At 46.7% G+C, this 21,830-nt stretch overlaps 2 protein-coding genes across 5 annotated transcripts; one reads left to right on the forward strand and one right to left on the reverse strand.

The window, feature by feature from the left end:
* Positions 1 to 196: 196 nt before the first annotated feature.
* HNRNPUL2 (heterogeneous nuclear ribonucleoprotein U like 2) lies at positions 197 to 12,857 on the reverse strand. The gene is made up of 14 exons (XM_027579112.2): positions 12,091 to 12,857; positions 10,044 to 10,179; positions 9,698 to 9,774; positions 9,358 to 9,497; positions 8,745 to 8,835; positions 8,535 to 8,647; positions 7,850 to 8,113; positions 7,539 to 7,661; positions 7,011 to 7,139; positions 6,196 to 6,364; positions 4,489 to 4,689; positions 3,378 to 3,451; positions 3,015 to 3,122; positions 197 to 2,898 (listed from the first exon to the last, which is right to left on the reverse strand). Exons 1-14 carry the CDS (start codon positions 12,629 to 12,631, stop codon positions 2,818 to 2,820), a joined length of 2,247 nt encoding a protein of 748 aa, XP_027434913.1. The 5' UTR covers positions 12,632 to 12,857; the 3' UTR covers positions 197 to 2,817.
* A 249-nt stretch (positions 12,858 to 13,106) lies between these two features.
* TTC9C (tetratricopeptide repeat domain 9C) lies at positions 13,107 to 21,548 on the forward strand. Of its 4 annotated transcripts, none has more exons than XM_027579117.1 (4): positions 13,107 to 13,767; positions 14,324 to 14,616; positions 18,444 to 18,626; positions 20,850 to 21,548. In XM_027579117.1, the coding sequence occupies exons 2-4, from the start codon at positions 14,379 to 14,381 to the stop codon at positions 20,942 to 20,944; spliced, it is 516 nt and encodes a 171-aa protein (XP_027434918.1). In that variant the 5' UTR covers positions 13,107 to 13,767; positions 14,324 to 14,378; the 3' UTR covers positions 20,945 to 21,548. The 4 variants fall into 4 exon arrangements, with proteins under 4 accessions (XP_027434918.1, XP_027434917.1, XP_027434914.1 ...); XM_027579116.1 differs by lacking the exon at positions 13,107 to 13,767 and adding an exon at positions 13,785 to 13,932; XM_027579113.1 differs by lacking the exon at positions 13,107 to 13,767 and adding an exon at positions 14,007 to 14,062.
* Positions 21,549 to 21,830: the final 282 nt, after the last annotated feature.

A 21,830-nucleotide genomic window follows, 5' to 3' on the forward strand; every position in this document is an offset into this window, starting at 1 on the left:
AGGGAGCTAACAACCCTCAAGTGAAGGCATGGCCGGCTCCCAAGTGATTTGTAGAATAGGAAGGGAAGAAGAGCCATGCAAGAGGAAAGCCATTGTTGGTTGGACCCAGTACAACTTGAGAAAGCAGCATCAACAATCAGTCAATCCCCCCAGATGACACACTCCGCCCCAGTCAGTGCAGCCACAGGAGATAGGGTGAATTCAATCCAAATGGTTATTTATTCTAAAACTGGAAGCTACTGTGCCTACATTTTCGCCAGGATGTAATGAGAACAGGGGAGGAAAAAGTTACAGATGTAAACAATGACACAGTTACATTTTTTTTTTTTTAAACGGTAAAACCCTTTTTTACTGGCCACTTCCAAGAATGCTTTACAGGTTGTGCAAAAACATTTACAGGCTCCATGTGGTGTGCGTTTCCATCTACAACAACTACAACAGACGTCTGATAAAACACTAAACAAACCCTCTAAGGAAAACAACGCTAGGGATCCCTCCTGGTAACCCACATCTCCCCCCCTTAACATCGTTTTTTCACAATAAAAAGACATAAACAAAACCCAGACATCTACTGTTGTTGTAAGTGATCTCTTGGGTTAAACCAACAAGGATGTGGCAGTTTCACTCTCCATCCATCAGAAAAACAGCTTTTTTTTTTTTTTAAAGATGACTTTCTGGTGTCAGAAATTAACAGCAAGTCCCTCCCCTAGCCCTCCCCCACCCCCGACGACCTCCAAACGGCTTGAGCTTTGGCCCCCCCGCCCCGAGGGCCCAGCATCCACAAACCACGTCGGAGACTAGAGAGAGATGCTATTCGCTGGAGGACGGAACATTTGGAAAAGAGATGGCAACTTCGGCCTCAGATTCGATTTTCTATCGTTACATAATCTTGCCCTACGGGAATTTCTTTGGGCTCCAGTTTTTACCTCCGTGCCTCACACTACGAGCAAAGCTTTCTCAGACTCCCTTAATAAGTAGTTAGTGGATTACAGCAAAGTTCATGCAATCACTCCACCCACTGCCACACGCAAATCCATGAGGGCACAAGGAAGCAGGCACCAACAGAAAGGACATCATTAGGAGCAAGCCGACGTCCTACCAGCACCCCTCGCCAGTCTCGGGGGCAGAGGTACTTGAGGGGCAGAAGGGTGTATGGGTCAGGGGTGACTGGAGGACTAGGGTGTGGGCCTGCACGCCTAGAGGAGGGCTGCATGGAGGGAATGATGGCCAAGGGAGAGGAAGGTCAAATCTCAGCACAAAATTTTAACCCGAGAACTGCCCAGGTGAGGAAACGGCAGTGAAGCCTCGGCGGGCAGCCCAAGCCGGGCTGTACGTGGTGTTTGCGGAGTAAGCTCTTGGCTGACACAACGCTGGGCGGGAGGATGACTTACAAGTGAAGCGCGGAGCGCTGAAAGAGCATTCCCGTACCCCCCCCCGATTCCTGAGCCCAGCCACCTAAAGCTGTTTGTCAAGAACTGGGAGGGTGTTGGTAAAGTCACAAACAAAAACTATCCCAACTGAAGTCTCTTGGCTAGAGGCCTCTCTGGGGACACGCAGGGACAGCACCCCTGGAGGAATCCGGTTTCAAGAAGTCGGGAGGGGGTGCCCCCTTCTCATGCACACGGTACACACGCTCCCATTCTCGCTCTTCCCCTGTTTCGGCAGCCCCACTGAGCTGCCTCCCACCCCCCACCCCCCTCCTATCCACTCTCTACCTGTGTATCAAAAAAACCAGCAGGGCTTGTGCCCTCCACATTGTATAAAATAGTTGCTATTCTCAGCACCTGGGCCCCGGAGCCCACACCACAGGATTCACCTATATACATATCCTGCTGCAGCAAAAAGAATCCTGCTTCGTTTCTGTGTGAGCTGAAACCCTGAGAACCGTTCCTTCTCTCGCACTAGAAGAGGACAGATACTCTAACAGAGATGATTTCAGAGACTTCCCGCCTGTCTCGAGCTTGGAAGACAGAGAGTAGAGACTGGTAAAATCACAATCTTCAGGCTGAAGGCGGCAATGCCCTTCTCCCTCGAGGTTCTGTAGGAAATTCATTACGGGGCGCACAGAGGGAGGAAGCTATTCTGCTCTGCGGTCACGAACAGTCCCCGTGCTTCCTTGGCCTGGGAATGCCATCTAACAGAACCACCCAACTGGTAGTCTCCGCGCCTCAGCCAAACAGCACGAGGCATGGGGAAGTGGAGACAGGGACACTTTGGCCTCCCAGCCCACCAGACCAGATATCCCGAGAGGGAAAGGTCGGTAAAGAAAATACAAACGGTTAGTTGGTGCAAGTGATTGATAAGAGCCAATCGTTTATTTTCACTGCCCCAGTCACAAGCTGTCCGTCTGTCCCCGCTCCTGCCTGCTCTGGAGAGAGTGCCCTCACATGCGTGCCCACCCTCTCCGCGCCACCTCATCACTCTCCCTTCCTTGGCTGCCAGGCCAGCTGCCTCAGAATGTCAGAAGGGTGACATTTTCAGTTCTTTTCCTGTCCAACTGCAGGATATAGGACAGGCAGCCCTAAGTGCCACTTTCTGCGCAAATGTTTTTTGATTACAAATATCTAACTAGGTTTGAAATGTTTTATAGAATAAGACAATATTCTTTTCAACAAACTTTTAAAAAAAATGTACAGTTTTGTTGTTTCCGCCTCCCCCCTCCCCTGCCCCCGCTTGCGCACCCTCCCCCCCCACCGCCCCTCCCCGGCAGCTCAGCCCCACCCGAACAGCCCCTGTTTTCCTTGGTTGTGTTTTGGGGGGTGCCTGGCACCCCTAGAGATTCAGCTTCATGGCTGACAGGCGAGAACAACAGGGGCTTCACCGATACCCTTGGTAACCGTAGTAGTTCCTGTAGTATCGGTCTCTGTCCTGGGGGTGGTGGTAGTAGTAATTCTGCCACTAGAAGAGAGGGGAAACCCCATCACTCAGAGCCACAGCTGGCCAAGGACGGACAGGCATGACACTCGTTCCTCTAGTCCTGCCACCCCCACTCTCTCTCCCCAGAAGATACTCACATCCCGATTGTACTGCCTGTAATAGTCTCTGTATCTGTTGTACTCATAATCTCGCCCGTAGAATCGATCATAGTCTCCCCTGTATCGATCGTAGAAATTACGGTAACCCTGGGAAAGGAGGAGTGAAGATTTATGGCTTGTCAGGATCATGATCCACTCCTATCCCATTTTAAATGAGACACACGTCATAGCTTGGTGTTATCAACACGCTTAATCTTCCCAGAATAAATTCTTCCAGAGGAACACATTAAATGGGCAAAACCCTAAGCCCTGAGAAAACAGCCCAAACCACTCTGCTCCCCCAAGCCAATAGGAATGGCCATCACGACCCAGAGGGAGGAGCAGGAGGAGAGCTGCACTCACCCCTCTGTTTCCAGACTGCCCCCAGTACTGCTGCCCGTAGGCCCGGTTGTCGTAGCCTCGGCGCTGCCCGCCCACTGGAAGAGAAACGGAGAGCGCGCTCAGACAGCTGGCGTGGGGTCCTGGCTCCACATCTGGGTGGAAATCAAAAAGTCGGAGCCAAAGGCAATTCTGGGAGAATAGGAAGCCTGCTTCTGTCAGGCTCACACAATGGCAATTAAAGCACCAGCCAGGAGCTTTTTAAAGAGTCTGAAGGGGGAGGGCAGAGGAATAGAGACACAAGAAAACCAAGCCACCTTGCTTTTGAAGCTCCCCAATTCCTGCAAAACATCTAAGATGGCAAAAGGATACATGGCAGAGTTAGAAACAGGAGTAAAAACTGCCATTCGTACAAACACGGACCTTCAGTCTTGGAAGGGACCCCAGATATCCTATATCCTGGATGCATTCTTTTATACCAATGAAATCAAAGTCTAAATACTAAGCTCGTAGTCTACGGGAGGAAGTTGGTATTCCCAGTGCCTAGCGCACAGCAGGCACTCGAGAATTTTGTTCACTTATACACACACACCAACATTTTTAAAGGGCAGTGAATGCACACTGTGGGGTTCACTGACAAACAAGACATTCAGGAGGGGAATTAATTCTACTATTAGCCTGACTTTGTAACCCCCCAAAATTACTGAATAACAATGCATTCACTCTCTGGTCTACACAGCTGGGTTGATCCAACAGGCAAAGCAGCAAGAAACCTTAAGTTGAGAACCCAATTTCATTGCACACATCCTTAGGCTACACTGCAACAGTGAGTAGGAAACAAAGTGGGGCACTCGTATGTAAAAATGAAAACGACACAGAGGAGAAGGTCAAGCACCGCTTTTCAAGGAAACAAGCATTCCTTAAGCAAAAGGAAAGATTATGGGAAATTTGGCTAAGATCAAGTGAAGCATAAGAAGGTGGGGGTGCAGGACATAGGAAGAACGAGCTCCATAAAGAAGATACTTCCTTACTGCCTATGACTTGACTGGGTGTCCTCGGACTCTGCTGGGGATCCCGCTGTGCGCAGCACCAACAGCACACAGAGGGTGGGGGCTGGCAGGTCCCCAGGACTCACCGTAGCCTTGGCCTCGGCTTCGGTTCTGCCGGTTGCGCTTGTTTCGATTGTTTCGGCGGTTTGTCCGCTTCTCGGAAGGGGGCAGCAGCTTCCTTGCCTCCTCCTTGTACTTAGTGACAATGGGCTGAGCTTCCTCCTTCTCCAGCTCCCCGTATGTCACCTCATCCATGTAGTCGCATTTTTCAGGCAGAGAGAAGTTGGCTGTAAGAGGAATAGAGAAGCTTTTGAGACCTGGAAAGGGCATGTATGTGCAAGAGCTCCCCATGAAAAGCCCACTATGGGAAAAATGGGATTTTATAAGCCTCATCTACCAATGCACGCTAAAGTGCTGGGTGCATACCCACTCACATTTAAATGGACAATGCACTTTCCCTACCAAAAGTGTTTCCCCAAACTGTAACAGCCCCAGGCCAATGGCTATCTGCAAAGTACATTTACAAGTTCTCAAGTGTTCCAGAATAAATTAACAGTGAATTGGGTTGAAGTTTCTTATCAGGGCAGATGCAGGTAGCCAGAGGCTAAAAATAACTGAGAAACTTGTGGTGTTGATTAGATAAGACGCTGAGAAATACACTTTTAAGAGAGACTCCATGAGAAACTGACCCAAACCAAAAGGACTTACTTATCTAGATGAGGGGAACAGGAAACAAAAGAGTACAAGGGAGTTCATTTACTACCTGCGCACGATGTGTCAGCACATGAGCCGACTCTCTAGACATCAAGGTCAAGGGCTGGGTCTCAGTGGAAGTCAGCTCAATGGGGCTCTCTCGATTCTAAGATGAATCCAGTTAGCCCTCAGCTTCACAAAATTGAATTAAACTCCTTCAAGTGCCTGAATATCAGTTATGGACTGGCAGCGTTCATTCTGAGTTAACTTGGAGACTCCAGCTCTTAAATGTGTCATCGGCTCCCAGGCCTGGGCATTATCATAACTCACAGAGCCAGCAGTTGATAAGACAGGCAGAATGCCAGAAGGTGAAGGCAGCAAGGGGGGAAATCACACTCTGAAGGGAACAACTGGAAGTGCCATCAATCAAGATGGAGATGCTATAAGGCTTTGGATTGCATTAAAAATTTCAGGCACATACCAAAAATCAAACCAAAAGCACAGTCCTAATGTGATACTAGAAAGCAAGGTATACTGATGAGATTGTTCACTCCAAACACCAGAGGTTCATTTGAACCGTAATAATCTCCCCCCTCTAGAATATAAATTCAACGAAGGCAAAGCCTCATTTCACTGACTATTCCCTATGCCTAGAATAGTACTGGACAAACAATAAACACCCTTGAAGCTTTTACTAAATGAATAACTGACTCAGCAAAGCTTCTGCCTTGAGTTTTAATCACCCTGGGGTCTATCACTACCTCCCTTTTTCTATTTTCTCTGAAATGAGTCAAGGAATTACTGCCTCTCCAGTCACCCTCCTCATTCATTCATCTACAAGTGCTCATACCCATTAATTTAGTCTTCAGATTTACACTTTTTTTTTTTTTTTAAAGTAAGCTCTATGCCCAACGTGGGGCTTGAACTCATGACACGGGAGATCAAGAGTCACATGCTCTACTGACTGAGCCAGCCCAGCACCCCCAGATTTACTCTTTAGATGTGGAGAAGCACTCCAGATGCTAGGAGGTGCTAAGAGGCCCTGGAAAGGTGTGGATGGACCAAGGACAGGGTCCCTAACTTGTATCATGTTAGCCCACCTTTCATCTCCAGCATTATAGACTCAGGCACATCATCTCCCTCCACTTCCTTCCTCAACTCCAGCCTCTTCTTCCAATCTTCCTCATTAGGAACAACCACCACCACTTTCCGAGAGAAAGTCTTGAACAGCAACAGCTTCCGCCGTTGGCCAGAGTTGTACACATTACACTAGGGACAGGAAGGATAACAGATGTTTTAGGAATAAAAATTGCCGCTCATATGTAACCAAAACACTTACTGAGCATCTTTTACAAGTGAAGCAAGAGATTAGGGATCTTACAGACACAACTTTCTCTAATTCTTAAAATTCTACCTAACAGATATCATCCTGTTTTGCACATCAGAAAAATTGAGACTCAGAGACCAAGACTTCTCTGAAGTCATAAACCTAGTAAGTGGTGGAGCCAGAAATCCAAACAAGCTCTTCCCATTACCTCTATTACGTGTTTTATAGTCTGGGTCCATACACTCTCTGGTAAAAACACTGATAAAAGACATCTCTGAGTTCAAAAAACATTAAGACCACAATATACCACTTGGTCATAATTAGTAACTTGGTTCTGATCATTAATTCAGTCTCCCTCTACATGTGCACCCCCTTGGGACTGTAAGCAATTTTATCAGATAATTCTTCATCTTTGGACCTTCTGTAAAGCTAGATTTCTTTCTTTCCTTCTTTCGTTAAGTAATCTCTACACTCAACGTGGAGCTCAAACACACAACCCCAAGATCAAGAGTTGCACGTTCCACTGACTAAGCCAGCCAGGTTTCTCAGGTTGTTGTTTGTTTGTTTGTTTCAACGTTTGAACAATACCTGATCAAGAATAAAATTCCTCTTTGTCCGGGAAGCAATCTGGACCAGCTTACTAAGGCACTGGGAGGCTTGCTGAACTAAAAGGTCTCTGCTTTTGGGATCCATCTCTGGCTCCTCAAGCCCCTTCATCTGATGAGTTTGAGAGTAAGTGAAGAGAAACACAAGAAGTTATGCAGCAAGTTAAAACCCAAGAGTCACCGGTAAAATCCACCTCTTTAAATGCCACCAAAACTATCACAGTAGTTCACTCCTATTCCTCAATGCTGTGAACATACATTGTCCATTTTCTAAAAGTTATTTCCAGTCTTGATCTGGATATAGTCCAGATTTCACCTGCTTTCAGCAATTTGACAACACTTAGCAAAGGAAAAAAAACCTACTTTAAACGTATACTGAGAATTCATTTCTCTATTTGTGGGACTCTTGTTCTCAGACAATTAAAAGACCCAACTCCACCAGGAAAAGGTTATAGGCATTTCTTGGAACCCTCAGAGCAAATACCACGGCTACCCTTCCCTAGCAACTCACCCTCATTTGATTGAGCACAGTCTCAGCTCCCAGGACATTGTATCTTTTCTCAGGGTTTTCTTTTGCGTATTTCAGTGCCCACTGGGTCTTTCCAGATCCAGGCAGTCCTACCATCAGAATCACCTGTAAGTAAACAGAACCAGGAATATCACTGAAAACTAGAGAAGGGTCATGTTTACAAAGCCCTATTTAAGAACATCATCACCTGCCCCAGTTCGGTAAAGCTTTGAGAAGAAACTTTAAGAAAAGCCTGAAGACCAACCACTCCAAAGCACAAGTACCAGGGAGTTTCTGCATGTCGTCTGGCGTACCTCACACTCCTCTCTGGTCTTGGGAGGGACTGCAGTGCGCACACGCTCCTCAACAGGCACAGCATGAATGAACACAAACTCTTCTGGTGGTGGGAAGAAGGGCTCCTCCTTCTGACCAAAGTTTAATTCTACAACACAATTTTTGCAGAGGACATGGGGTAGGAGGGCCCGTTCTGCCAGGGATTCCTTGTTGATCCGGAACGCCACACCTAGGTCTTCACCGTTCTTGGAAAAGGAAAGTTCTACTTCTTCAGTCTCAAAATTCTACAATGACAACAAACAAGATCATTTATGACTTACAGGATTCGAGACATTAAATCTTACAATTTAATTTTTTAAACTCAGACTGCTGAACACAATTAAGCAAACAACGCATCAAATGCACAAAAGACAGGAGCTGACAGGAAGCAAACTGAGGGGTGCCTGGGTGGCTGAGTGGGCTGAGTGTCCAACTCTTGATCTCAGCTCAGGTCTTGATCTCCGTCATGAGTTCAAGCCCCACACTGAACTCACTGATATATTCCAGACTTTACCTGCTTTCAGAAATTTGACAACACAGCAAAGGAAGTAGGCTCCCGCCTAGCATGGAGCCTACTTGGGGGGGAAAAAAAAAGGGAAGCAAATTGAATTCCAATGCCCTCTATCCACTCCTTGCTCTGAATCCACAACTCTTAGGAGCACTTACAGCAAAGCAGCCAATGACATCATTCTCCCCAAAAGTCTGGCCAAATTCTTCAAACTGCCCATTCTCTGCCTTGAGTCCTCGTCCATCGAAACCATAAGAGAATTCATCCTCACCTAGAACGGTGAACAAATTAGTTACCTACACCCAAACTTCCCATGGAGTAAGCAATATGGCAGCAAACACAAACGATTAAGTTAAAAATAACATTACCAAGCTGTGGATGGGAAAAATCAACAGACCATCCAACTCGAAGGAGAGAAACCTCTGTGCAGCCTTCTTTCATTGGGAGATTCTGGGTTACCTGGCCAGGTCAGAAAAGGAACTCTCAGATACTCTGACCAACTCAGGAGCAAACTCTTGAGTTAGAAAGACAAGACTTGCATATAAACTGAAAACAACTATCACAACTCAACATCAGAATAACAGTTGTCAGGGGCGCCTGGGTGGCTCAGCCATTAAGCGTCTGCCTTTGGCTCAGGTCATGACCCCAGGGTCCCGGGATCGAGCCCTGCATTGGGCTCCCTGCTCGGCGGGAAGCCTGCCTCTCCCTCTCCCACTCACCCCGCTTGTGTTCCTGCTCTTGCTAACTCTCTCTCTGTCAAATAAATAAATAAAATCTTAAAAAAAAAAAAAAAAGAACAGCTGTCAGTGAACTTAAACCAAAGCCATAGGGGTCAATTTCTTGGTTACTGGAGCTAAGGTTACCATTAAAACATGGTGCCTTTTACTGCATTAATAAAATACTGGTGGGCAGGAACCCAAAACACAGTTTAATAATGAGTAATTTAATAAATGAATGGTCTTAATGAGCTGCATATACTACCTTGGCCTCAAAACAGACTTTCCCCTTTGTCACGCCGTAAGTACTCCTTGCCCCAGACCAAAGGGTGGGGAACTTCTCTGAGAAAAGTGGCTGCCCTCCATAGCGGTCTTTGCTCACTTGAAAATGGAGATCCGAGGTATCTGTTAGAAAGAAGCAATCTGTTTATTCCAAAGCTCAACACTTGAAAGCCACCAACAGAATACAAATATACCTAGTTATCAAGAACGGATACAAAGTCTCCGGGTGCTAAATCTCTTAAAAAATTGCAGGCCATGGAATTTTAATATTCCAAATCATGTGTGACTGGCTGAAAACCCCAACCTATCTGCCTTATACATACATGTGTCCAGGTTCACGAGAGTCTGATCCTCCTCCTCATCTTTTGCCTCTTCTTCAGGGGGTGGTGGAGACTTTGAGCTGTAGGTGTGAGAGAAAAGCGAATAGTGTATCCAAAGCCCTCTTCTTTGAGGGGTGTCTGTGTCTGTAAAATGTTTTAAACGATCAGTGAGTATAAAACTCGAGCAGACAGCTTCTTTCAGCAAATGAGAAGATTCGATCTAAAACTTATGCCTATAAAAACCTATTCCATTTTCAATCCACCCCTCTTTCCAAACTCTCCAATCAACATCAGGTATACCAAAATCAGAGCAGACACTCCTTTCAATGAAAGGGACTGTTTCCCTCACCGGCTGTGGTAAGCCTCCTCTCGGAATTCATAGTAAGCTCGGCCATGTTCATCCTTCTCATCCCGCTGTCTCTTTACCCCCCGCCGCTCACCATCTGAGCCTGCTGGTTTTGACTTTTCACTATCTTGGTCATCTCCTACAAAAAGGAGGGAAAGAAAATCAGCGGTTTTCATTTTGGAATGTAGAATAAGCTCAGAACCAATAGCAACTAAAGGGGGAGCTGAGTGTCTAATCAGAACAGCCAGATTATTCCTACTGCAGCCACAGAACGTTTCATTTCTAAAGACCATCTTCCTGTCATTGGCTGGTATTTTATTTTAGAAAAAAGAAAGGATGGACATTATGGGCTAATTACAGTCAAGCAGTAGATAAAAACTGGACAATTTTTACATTCTAAATTTACCTGCTTAAATCAGGTCAAACTTGCAGATTTTCCCACCAATATGACATCTTTGAAAATCCCCTAAGTCTTTAAAACACTTCATAGATTTAATTTTGATTCTTGTCAGATTTGGATGTAAGCTGGACACTTAATACACACTTCCCAACACCGTTCCACAGCTTCATGATACAGACGCCTCAGTATGTGTGTGTGCATTTTAAAGAGTTTGTCTTTCTAGCTTAGGATGCACAGCCATTCACAGCTTTTACTTACACAGCAAACAGACTCAGGTACGTATACACAACTATATTATTATCATAGGTTTTTACTGAAAGTCGCCAAGAGCAAACCATTAAATCACAAGTGACCCATAAATAATACTGCATCTTTACTGCACGTAATTTGGGGCAGAAAAGTGTTGTCATATATTTAGCAACATTCTCTGCAAGAGGGGAAACAATTGGAATTATTCCTTAGGCTTTGCTAGTTTGCAACACGGAGATTTTTCATAGTAATTTCTTTAAAGCAGTCCTTTATCTCTCAATCTTTTTTATCTGCTATTTCGGATACACGTTAAGTCAAAGGTTATGTAATGGGATTTTTGTTGGAGGACACAGAACAAACAATCTGTAAGTTGCATGTGACTGACTTAGAATGGGTTCCAATTATACCATGATTACTAATAGCAGCTTAAAAAAAATCTGTTATAAAAACTAAGGCAACCCACTTCATAGTAAGACTTGGAAGCAGCTCCAGTTTTCTTGCCTACTCTGACAGACAGGTATGGATCAGTTCTAACCATCCTACCACTTCAAAAAGAAGAAAGGTCACTAACTCCCCAGGGCGATTCTACACATTCTCTTCCGAGGTTACTCAAATGGAGCCAGTAACACCTCAATCATTTCAATTCAGGAAGTCAGGGATCTAAAATGTAAAAGGCTGACCAAATGTACAGCAAATCCACAAATTTGCCCATCCACGGACCCAGTGGGAAGATTAAAATTTAATCATAAGAATTCAGGCAAGATAAAACCTCTACCAAGAGGTTGGCTGGTTCTAAATGCACTAGATCAAGACCTTCTCTTCACTAGTTAACTATTAAACTCCACACCCTCACACCACAGGCTGCTAAAGCAGGAGCAAGGTTAGATTTCCAGACTCACTGTGTGGCTCAAGCTCCAGCCAATGGATGGAGCGAACTTTGGCGAACTTAGCTTATTGCTTAATATTTTTAAGGCGGAAATGTCAATAGTCAGGTAACCCGAAGGCCAAAACCTCCAATAGTCCGGTCTGGCTGTCGGTGTAATCGCCAATTTCTCAGCGCATTCCCGCTTTAGGAAAAGATAACCAGAACCGCGGGAGGCTGCTCCACAGGTAGCTCACAAGCAGTTTGCATGCAAAATCGCTCACTTCCATCCACTACCACCAAGGAACCGAGTTAGGCAGGAACCTCCCTCCTGCAGAGAGCGGGGCCACCAGAGGCAGCCAAACCCCCCAGAAAGGTGGGTAGAGAATGAAAACCACCTCCCCTGGGGAGTCCCACCAAAAGGCGACGGGAATCTTGCGCTTTCGGGCAAGTGAGAACAAGGATTCGGACCCCGCGGTGCACGGCTGGGTGCTGGGTCGGGGGCAGTTTGGAGCCCGGCTCCGCTGCCAGCTCCTCACCCTGTTCCTCTGCGGCCTTGTCACCCGGCGCCTCGGATCCCGGCGTCTCGTCCCCGCTCCGCTCCTCCGGCTCGTCTTCCTCCCCCTTGCCGGTGCCCTGCTCTTCGCCACCATTTACCCCACCTGACCCGGCCGTGGCCTCCTCCGCCGGCTTCTCGGAGGCATCAGGCTCGGCCGCGGCCTCCATGGCTGCCGCCTCCGGGGGCTCCGGCGGCGGCTGCGCGGCCTGGCCCGAGGCCTGGGCAGGGGGTGGCTCTTCGTCCTCGTCCTCCAGCAGCGCCTCCTCGTCCTCCTCCTCCTCTTCTTCGTCGTCCTCCTCGTCCCCGCCCGGGCCACCGCCCGACGCGGCCACAGGCCGAGGCTCCGCCTTGCAGGCCCCGCCGGGCCCGGCCCCGCCACCGCCGGCCTCGTCCTCGAGCATCTCGGCGTCCAGCGCCTCCTGCAGCCGCTGCGCCAGATCCACCTTTAGGCCGCGCGAGTCCAGGCCCCGCCGCTGCAGCTCCGACCGCAGCTCGGTCACTTTCAGCCGCTTCACCTCCATCGCCGCCGCCTCCTCCGCCTCCCGCCGCCTCCTCCCCTGCGAACCGTCGACCGAGCCCGACCGCGCAGGCGCCGCCGCCGCCGCCCGCCTCCGCCTCACGCGCCAGCACTGAGCCCGCGCGAGCGAGCGCACGCACGTACGCACGCAGGCAGCGAAGGCCGCGCGCAGCCTCCGCTACGTAGTGTTTGTTTCTCCCTTCTGCTCCCCTCCCCCTTTCGCCTCACGGAGCCCAAAACAACGCAGCGGGGAATTGCTTCCCTTACAGCCCCCTCGGTTCCCCTGTCGCGGGCGGGCGGGCGCGCGCCGAGGACGACGGACTTCCCTCCCCTTACCTCCCGCCCCCTCTCACCCCTGGGCCAATCGCCGCCAGTAGTTTCACCGCGCAGCCGCACCGGAGCCGGAGACGGGGAAGACTGGCTACGGTTCAAGTGCCTCGTAGCACGGAGGGGTGTGCGCGCCCGCCTTCCCGTACTTCCAGCCGCGGGCTCTGCGCAGCCGCCGGGAACTCTCTTCCCACACGCCCCTCCCACCCCGTCACCACCCTTACTCCCGTCTGGCTTCCGATAGCGCTGTCGTTTTAGGGCTTGCTTGCTAGTCTTTCTTCTCTACTACCTATATGTGCAGCAGCTTCTTGAGAGGGAAAAAAAAAAAAAAAGCCAGGAGGGAAGCTGTTGCACCTTGAAAGCCTACTAGCGATTGTCCTTCTGCTTAGTACGCAAAGTGCTTCCCCAAACCAAGGAATATACAGTGACCCCCGGGCCCTCTTCTCGCAATCCTTCAACTTCTCTACCCAGCAACAGACGGCCGGACTTCCCCTTTTAGCTTTCTTATTGGCCAACTTGAATCGACAGCTGCAATTCTGATTGGTCATGCGTGATCGTCCGGATTCTTCCAATTGGCGAAGCTGCCGGGAGTTTTTTTTTCCGGGTTGATCTGCAGAGGGGCTGGAGAGGCGGGGTCGTTTCTGCGGGATTACTTTTTCGAGGCCGCCTTTGATTGGGCGCCGTGGCGCAATGCGCTCGACCCTTTAGACCCCAAACTGTCGGGACTCTGGCGTCGGTGCTCTAGGTGCTTCCGCCCGTAAACCGAAGCCGACGAGGAGACTTCCGTGCTTGGGCATTTGCAGAGGGCGAGCGGTTGGTCGTGGGGCTTGATGGACTTGCAGCTGAGCTGCTCTGCTGCCGCGTCAGTTTATGCCTGTGGTTTGGGTGCACGGAACGCATTCAGCTCGGTTCCCAGCTTCTGACACAGACATAAACAAATGCTTGTTGAATACGTGCAAATAAAGAGCAAGGGTGGAGGCAAGCGCGGTAGACCTCTATTAGCGGTTGTCCCCGCCTATTCCCTTCCACTTCCGGGTCAGGGAGGTGTGTCCAAAAGAAAGGAGGAAGCAAAATCCGCCGGCATTCCCACGCCTGCTACAGTTCCTTAGTACGGCCTTTGATTTTTAGCGAGGGTCTGTTCACCCCGCAGTCTCTTTAAGAAATCACTTAATCTCTGGCTTTACTATTCCCACATCCTCTCCCTGATTAGTCCTCTACTTCTAGAGATTGAAAAATACTGCAGAGAAGAGAGGAAGGGGCTGTAGAAGAAACAAGCAAAACTCATTCCCTGGGGGGCGTCCTGGAGAAGGGTAATTTCCTGCATTCCTAAATCGGCTACCTAAATCAATTATTTTGCTCCTATCTCCAGACCTTCAGTTGCTCTTTCACTTCCCAATTCCACAAGAGCTCTGGGCGGCAGAGTTATGGAGAAGCGCCTGAAGGAGGCTCAGCTGTACAAGGAGAAAGGGAACCAGCGTTACCGAGAAGGGAAGTACCGAGATGCTGTAAGTGGGTACCATCGAGCTCTGCTTCAGCTGCGGGGTCTGGATCCAAGTCTGCCCTCCCCGATACCTAATCTAGGACCCCAGGGCCCGGCCCTCACACCTGAACAGGAGAACATACTGCACACCACCCAGACAGACTGCTACAACAATCTAGCTGGTAAGAACAGGGCTGAGGGGCGGGTAGAGTCTCAAGGCAGGCACGTGGAAATCTGTGAACATTGGGAAAAACACGGGCGTGCTCTTCTGCCATGTAATTATTCTGCCATGAATTGAAATGTATTTCCAGTCTCTAGGGTTCTAAATGAGTTTCTACAGGGCCGTGTTTCTCAAACTTCACCTGGAGAGTTTGTTAACTGAGCCCCACCCTCAAGAGATTCCAATTTAGTAGGTCTGAGTTGTGGAGTGGGGAGAACTACCAATTTGTGTTTCTAACAAATTCCCAGGTGATCCTGATAGAATTAGGGAATTTTGCACGCTCTGGAGAAAACACTGAACTTACGTTTACGGCATTGTTTCTTTAATATGTAAAATATAGGAAAGAAGGCACTTGCTTCTATAATCAGTCATTATTAGATGTTCTGGACAACTTTTCCCCTTTTTCCTCCTTCCTTTAAGTCAGCTCTTAGGGGCGCCTGGGTGGCTCAGTCTGTTAAGCATCTGCCTTCAGCTCAGGTCTTGATCCCAGGGGCCTGGGATCGAGCTGGAGTCCCGACTCTGCTCAGCTGGAAGTCTGCTTCTCCTTCTGTCCCTCCCATCACTCATTCTCTCTCTCAAATAAATAAATAGATAAAATCTTTTTAAAAAATCAGCGGGTCACCTGGGTGGCTCAGTCGATTGGGCATCTGCCTTCGGCTCAGGTTGTGATCCCCCGGGGTCCTGGGATCGAGCCCTGCGTTGGGCTCTCTCTGCTCAGTGGGGAGCCTGCTTCTCCCTCTCCCTTTACCTACTTATGTGCTCACTCACTCTCTCTGAATCTTTAAAAAAAAAAATCAGCTCCTGGATAACTAGTGTCATCCATCTCCATATGGCCTTGGATGAAGAGACAAATGCCAGAGTTAGTATCACTAAGATTAATCTGAAAAGAAAGTAGACTTCTTAGGTCTGTTCTGTGGCGGACAAAATAATCATAGAGGCTAATGAAATTATTTTGAAGTATATTAAAGCATTCTAAATGGTCCCAGCTGAGGCCATGGAAATTATTAGGATTGGTTTTTATACTTCGTGATGGTTGTTTAAAAGTGATTTTTTTTACTACAATAGTTTTCACCTATGATTTGGTGAAAATCTAGCTTTGTTATAGTGTGTGTCCAGCACTACTCTTAGACTCAAATACCGATAATAGTAATTATAGTAGCTAATATTTCAAGTCGTTCAATTCAACATTTATTTGGTACTGAGGATATGGGAGGATAGTGAGACAGATAAAAAGAGCTGCGCTCATGGAACATATATTCAAATAAGGAGATGGACAATTAACAAAGGTAACATCCATAATGTATGAGATGATGTTAAGTGCTGGGGAAAGGAATAAAACAGAGAATGGGGACAGTGAGTGCCACAAGAGAGTGGCCAGCCAATATCTTCACTTTGTAGGTGGACCTGATGGCAAAGACTATGGCTTAGCCATCCATAGAGCCTCTGCTTGGAGGTGCTTGGGAGATGCTCCATAAAGACTTACTCAATTAACCATTTTCACTCATTGAATGCCTGTTAACATATGGGCCAGTTTATTTACAATATTTCTCATCTTCATAAAAATTCTGCTAGCTACTTGTGATTATTCCCATTTTGCAGATAAGGAAATGAGATCGTGTCACTGCCGAAAATCCTCCAGTGGTATCTCATTACACTTAGGAAAAAACCCAAACTCTGACGCTCACCTGTAGGGCTTGACATGGTCTGGCTCCTCCATACACTGAATTTGCAAAGCACATTTATTTCTACCTTCTAGCTTTGTAGGATTTCTTCTTCTCTCGGCTAGAATGCCCTATCCCTTGAGTGACCCTGGTCATTCAGATCTTGGTTCAAAAGTTACTTTCTTCGAGAGGCCTTGTATAATCAAGCATCACTCCGACCCCATTCACTCTATTCCTAGCATAGTTCTGTTTTCCTCAAAACACTTCTAAAAATTCAGGGCGCCTGGGTGGTTCAGTTGGTTGGGCGACTGCCTTCAGCTCAGGTCATGATCCTGGAGTCCCGGGATCGAGTCCCACATTGGGCTCCCTGCTCAGCAGGGAGTCTGCTTCTCCCTCTGACCCTCTTCCCTCTCGTGCTCTCTATCTCTCATTCTCTCTCAAATAAATAAAATCTTTTAAAAAAAACCAAAACACTTCTAAAAATTCATTTGTTTATTGTGTCCTCCTCCTACTTGGGGGCTAGGATGCAAGTGGTGTTTACTCATCAAGATGTCTGTCTGGTTCCTCTTCCCTGCTGCTCCTGGCTCTGCCTAACATATGGTCAGTGCTGCATAACCAGTTATCAAATAACGAATGAAGCTACAGTGATGGATTAGTTAAGTATAAGCCATATGACCACTTGGTGGGGATATTGTAGAAGGGATGCAGATGTAAGCCTGGGCCCTTTAATGTCCTCAGAAGCCCTGATTCTCCTTTCTTCTCAGCACCATGATTAAATAATACTATGTTTAATTCCTACAGTCATGAAATAGGGAGCACATTTCCCTTCTTAATTATAGAAAGGCTGAACATCGCCTCCTTAAACAGATTTGTATTTCGAAGTCCCCTTATATAATCCAAGGTAATAGTGAAGTAATATATTATCAAGAATGATGGTTTGGGAATTAGAGAGTCCTTGGTTCAAATTTCATATTCCACCTAGAAGCTGTGGGATCTTGGACAAGTTATTTTATCTCTCTGAGCCTTGATTTCTTTGTCCAATACATGGAGAAAGTAACACCAATTTCATAGAGTGGATGAGAAGATTAAACGAGATTATGTTTTGTTTGTTTTTTTAAAGATTTTATTTATTAGAGAGAGAGGGTGAGAGGGATAGAGAAAGGCAGGCAGAGGGAGAAGCAGACTCCCCGCTGAGGAGGGAGCCTGACAAGGGGCTCAATTGCAGGACCCTGGGATCATGACCTGAGCCGAAGGCAGGCGCTTAACCCACTGAGCCACTCAGGCGTCCCTAAACGAGATAATGTTTTATCAACCACAGTGCTTGCTATTTTCTCACACAGTTGATGGCAACCGTTGTTTATAAAGCTGCAGTACAGGGGCACCTGCGTGGCTCAGTTGGTTAAGCCTCTGACTTTGGCTCAGGTCATGATCACAGGGTCCTGGGATTGAGCCCTCCTTCGGGCTCCCTGCTCAGCGGAGAGTATGCTGACTCCCTCTCCCTCTGCCCACCTTCCTGTTCCTGTACGTGTGCGTGCTCTCTCTGTGTCTTTCTTTCTTTGATAGAGAGCAGGAGGGCACAAACGGGGAGCGGCAGAGGCAGAGGGAGAGGGAGAAGCAGGCCCCTGGCAGAGCAGGGAGACTGATGTGGGGCTCGATCCCAGGACCCCGGGATCGTGACCTGAGCCGAAGGCAGATGCTTAACCAACTGAGCCACCCAGGCGCCCCTCTCTCTTTCAAATAAATAAAATATTTTATTTTAAAACTGCAGTACAATAATTGTGGTTAAATGGGGGTTCAAGATGGAGAGCCTGGTGTAGAAGAGAAACAATGAAGAATTTTAAATACACTTTATGTTCCTATCAGTTTTATAGCTGGACTTAACCCAGCACTAGGCACATAGTAAGCATTTGGTAGCTATTAAAGTCACTTATAAGGTACATAAAGCTTCTGTTCGCTGTTACAGCCCCAGTGCCTAGAAGAATGTCTGACACATGGTAGACAGTTAGATGCATTAGATGAGTGAATACTGTCGGTATTGTCCTCTGGTGCTGCCTCCAATTGGCCAGTGGAACTAAGTGTAATAAGCCCCTCCTCCCTCTTCTGTCTTTCCTTTCATTTGGCCTATTAGCCTGTCTTCTTCAGATGGAGCCAGTGAACTATGAACGAGTGAAAGAATACAGTCAGAAAGTCCTGGAACGACAACCTGATAATGCCAAGGCCTTGTATCGGGCTGGAGTGGCCTTTTTCCATCTGCAGGACTATGACCAGGCTCAGCACTACCTCCTGGCTGCTGTCAGTAGGCAGCCAAAAGGTGAGAGAGAAGGGGATGGAAGTGGTAAGAACAAATAAAATTGTCCTGCAGAGGTGGTTTCTGTCAGGGGGGCGGGGGGGGAGTATTTTATTTTACTTTTTTGATTTATTGAATGTTTTGAATAGACAATAATACATTCACAGAGTTCAAAATTCAAAAAGTATAAAGAGGTATTTGACAAACTGGCCGCCTTCTCTCCTTGTATTCTTGCCTCCACAGGAAAGCAGTATTGTATACCCTCCAGAAGTAGTTATGCTTCAACAGGCATATATATAATCTCCCCTCCATCCCCCCCAGTGAGAGAGATTTTAAAGCATTGTTTTTCAAGTTTCAGGTTCGAGACTGTAACTGAAATGGGATCTAGATTCCAGTGAATATACTTGATGATCCTCATTTCTGGCAGCTCCCCCACTGGGTCTGGCCTTTGCTTGAGCTGTCATTTTATCCTTTAGTTCGGCTAGGCCTAGGTATGACCTAGAAAAAGGGCAGGCCTACTGAGAGAGAATTTGAGACTTGGTTCTTTGTTTCCAAGGCAAGGATATTGTGAAGTGGATTATAGACTCGTTCCTGTGTTGGTGGTTTGGCGCTGAAAATTGTCGCCATTTTGCATTCTGGCTTAGAGCTATGAGATGCTAGAAGCACAGGGTCCCCAAACATAACAATGCAGCAAAAACTCTCTAAATGAATGGGGGCGGGGGGGCGCCTGGCTGGCTCAGTTGGTAGAGCGTGTGACTCTTGATCTTGGGGTTGTAAGTTCGAGCCCCACATTGGGTGTAGAGATTACTTAAAAATAAAATCTAAATATAAGATATAATAATAATAGAATAAATGAATGGGAAAGCCAGTGTGAATTAATAAAGACCTAAAACATGAGGCATTTGTTCGTGTTTCTTACCTTCAAGTACATAGATGAACTGCCAGCCACGTATGGTATCTTTATTTTTTTTTTTTTTCACGTATGGTATCTTTAGAGTCTCTCTAGATGTGACAACAGTTATTTATTTCTTGAAACTCTTTTTCATTATCTTGAGCTCTTTTATTTTTTTATTTTTTATTTTTTTTTAAGATTTTATTTATTTATTTGACAGAGAGAGACACAGAGAAGGAACACAAGCAGGGAGAGTGGGAGAGGGAGAAGCAGGCTTCCCACCGAGCAAGGAGCCCGATGCGGGGCTCGATCCCAGGACCCCGGGATCATGACCCAAGCTGAAGGCAGAGCCCAACGACTGAGCCACCCAGGCGCCCCGAACTCTTTTATTTCTTGAAACTCTTTTTCATTATCAGATTAACAACCAGCCAGCCCTGATTGTACAGAGATTTTTAAAAAATTCACAGTGGTATTAATGAATGAGATTTACTATTGCAAAGATATATTCAGATCTTAGATTTTTAAAAACAGAAGTATGTGGAGGGGGGAGATGGCAGCAGAGTAGGGAGACCCTAGGCTCCCCTTTTCCCACAAATACAACTAGGTACCTATCAAATCATCCTAAATACCCCAGAAATCAACCTGAAGACTGGCAGAACAAACTCCACAACTAAAGGTAGAGAAGAAGCCTCATTGAAGAAGGGCTAAATTAGCAGCTGAAGTCCTACACCCACTTTTATGTGTGTTTCTTCACAGGAAGATTCCTGGGCTCTAGAGAGTAAAAAAATACTCTGCATACTTTGTAGATCGGAACAAACTTATTGTCCCAGAGAATATGTTTATTCTGATACTTAAACACATACACCTCTCCAAAAAAAAAAAAAAAAAAATTTGTTCCAGCACAGCACTAAGTAAACCCAAATGATTCCAGATTCAGAAATCCGGTCTTCCTCAAACCTACTTTCTATAGTAAGTCCTTTGAAAGACTGGAATCTTGATTTGAAATAATAGTGCTGGTTTATATCATTTATTCAGAATGTCATTTGGGGTCATCTCTGACCTATTTTTGTAAAGTAACCTCATCCGTAAAGTGAGGGTAAAAATGCTAGCTTGCAGAAGCCAGTAACAGTAACTTGGTATTTTCCCTAAGTATTTATAACCAATATGTTTGCTTTGAACATTTTAAAGGGCTTGTTTATTAATTTTGGCCATGGCTAAAAAGGAAGTATTTGACTCTATAAAAGTAGAAAAAGTTGAAAAAAAAAAAAAGAGGAACTGTGTGAACAATCCTTTCCTCCCTCAAGGTGTGATCATGTTCTAACAGTCTCTAATTGCTTTCTTTGCCCTATTCTAAGATGCCAATGTCCGGCGGTACCTCCAGCTAACACAGTCGGAACTCAGTAGCTACCATCAGAAAGAGAGACAGCTCTACCTGGGCATGTTTGGTTAACAAAGAAGAAAGATGCTCCTCCACTTGAACTTGAAAGTTAAAGACCAGAGGGGGAAAGCCTGAGCCTCAGCAAGAGAAATTAACCCCATACCTCTGACCCAGGTGGATTTCTGTTTTGCTTCTAGCCCTGCACAAACTCTTTGGCACTTATGCAGTCTCTGTCTTTTGGTTGTTTTGTTTTTGTTTTTTGGTCTGTCCATCTACGTATTTGTATAGCTTTCCATACATGATATTCTTGGGGATATTTGCCTTGAGAAATACAATCAGCTATAGGTGCAATTAATCCTGTCTATGGGATAGATTTTAATGGTAGATGTTATATGTATCCATATACAGAGGAGAAGGCTAGTAAAGGATGAAAGAATGACAAAAGAGTTTTTTCTGTTTCCTCAGATAACCAAAGCCAAAGTCACACAGGCCACAAACTGGGAAATATATTTTTGTGTGAAAACAGACAATTATAAATTGGACCCACAGGACTTAAAAAGGAAAGATTTGAAATTAACCACTTTGGGGGTGCCTGGGTGGCTCAGTCATTAGGTATCTGCCTTCGGCTCAGGTCATGATCCCGGGGTCCTGGGATCGAGCCCCACATCGGGCTCCCTGCTCCATGGGGGGCCTGCTTCTCCCTCTGCCATTCTCTCCACTTGTGCTCTCTGGCTCTCTCTCTCTCTGTCAAATACATAAATAAAATCTTTAAATAAATAGGGCACCTGGGTGGCTCATTTGGTTAAGCGACTGCCTTCGGCTCAGGTCATGATCCTGGAGTCCCGGGATCAAGTCCCGCATCGGGCTCCCTGCTCAGCAGGGAGTCTGCTTCTCCCTCTGACCCTCTTCCCTCTCGTGCTCTCTCTCTCATTCTCTCTCTCTCAAATAAATAAAATCT

This window comes from Zalophus californianus, chromosome 11, assembly GCF_009762305.2.
Source record: "Zalophus californianus isolate mZalCal1 chromosome 11, mZalCal1.pri.v2, whole genome shotgun sequence".
In the NCBI taxonomy this organism is placed as follows: domain Eukaryota; kingdom Metazoa; phylum Chordata; class Mammalia; order Carnivora; family Otariidae; genus Zalophus; species Zalophus californianus.

What these genes read in the sequence shown, in the direction of transcription:
- HNRNPUL2 (XM_027579112.2), bottom strand. Translation starts at nt 12,631, where the DNA reads ATGGAGGTGAAGCGGCTGAAAGTGACCGAGCTGCGGTCGGAGCTGCAG. An exon ending in CAAGGCCGCAGAGGAACAGG is followed by an intron (nt 10,180 to 12,090) that starts GTGAGGAGCTGG and finishes TCCTTTTTGTAG; the next exon opens with GAGATGACCAAGATAGTGAA. An exon ending in GAGGAGGCTTACCACAGCCG is followed by an intron (nt 9,775 to 10,043) that starts GTGAGGGAAACA and finishes TCACACCTACAG; the next exon opens with CTCAAAGTCTCCACCACCCC.
- TTC9C (XM_027579117.1), top strand. Translation starts at nt 14,379, where the DNA reads ATGGAGAAGCGCCTGAAGGAGGCTCAGCTGTACAAGGAGAAAGGGAAC. An exon ending in CTGCTACAACAATCTAGCTG is followed by an intron (nt 14,617 to 18,443) that starts GTAAGAACAGGG and finishes TTGGCCTATTAG; the next exon opens with CCTGTCTTCTTCAGATGGAG. An exon ending in TGTCAGTAGGCAGCCAAAAG is followed by an intron (nt 18,627 to 20,849) that starts GTGAGAGAGAAG and finishes CCCTATTCTAAG; the next exon opens with ATGCCAATGTCCGGCGGTAC.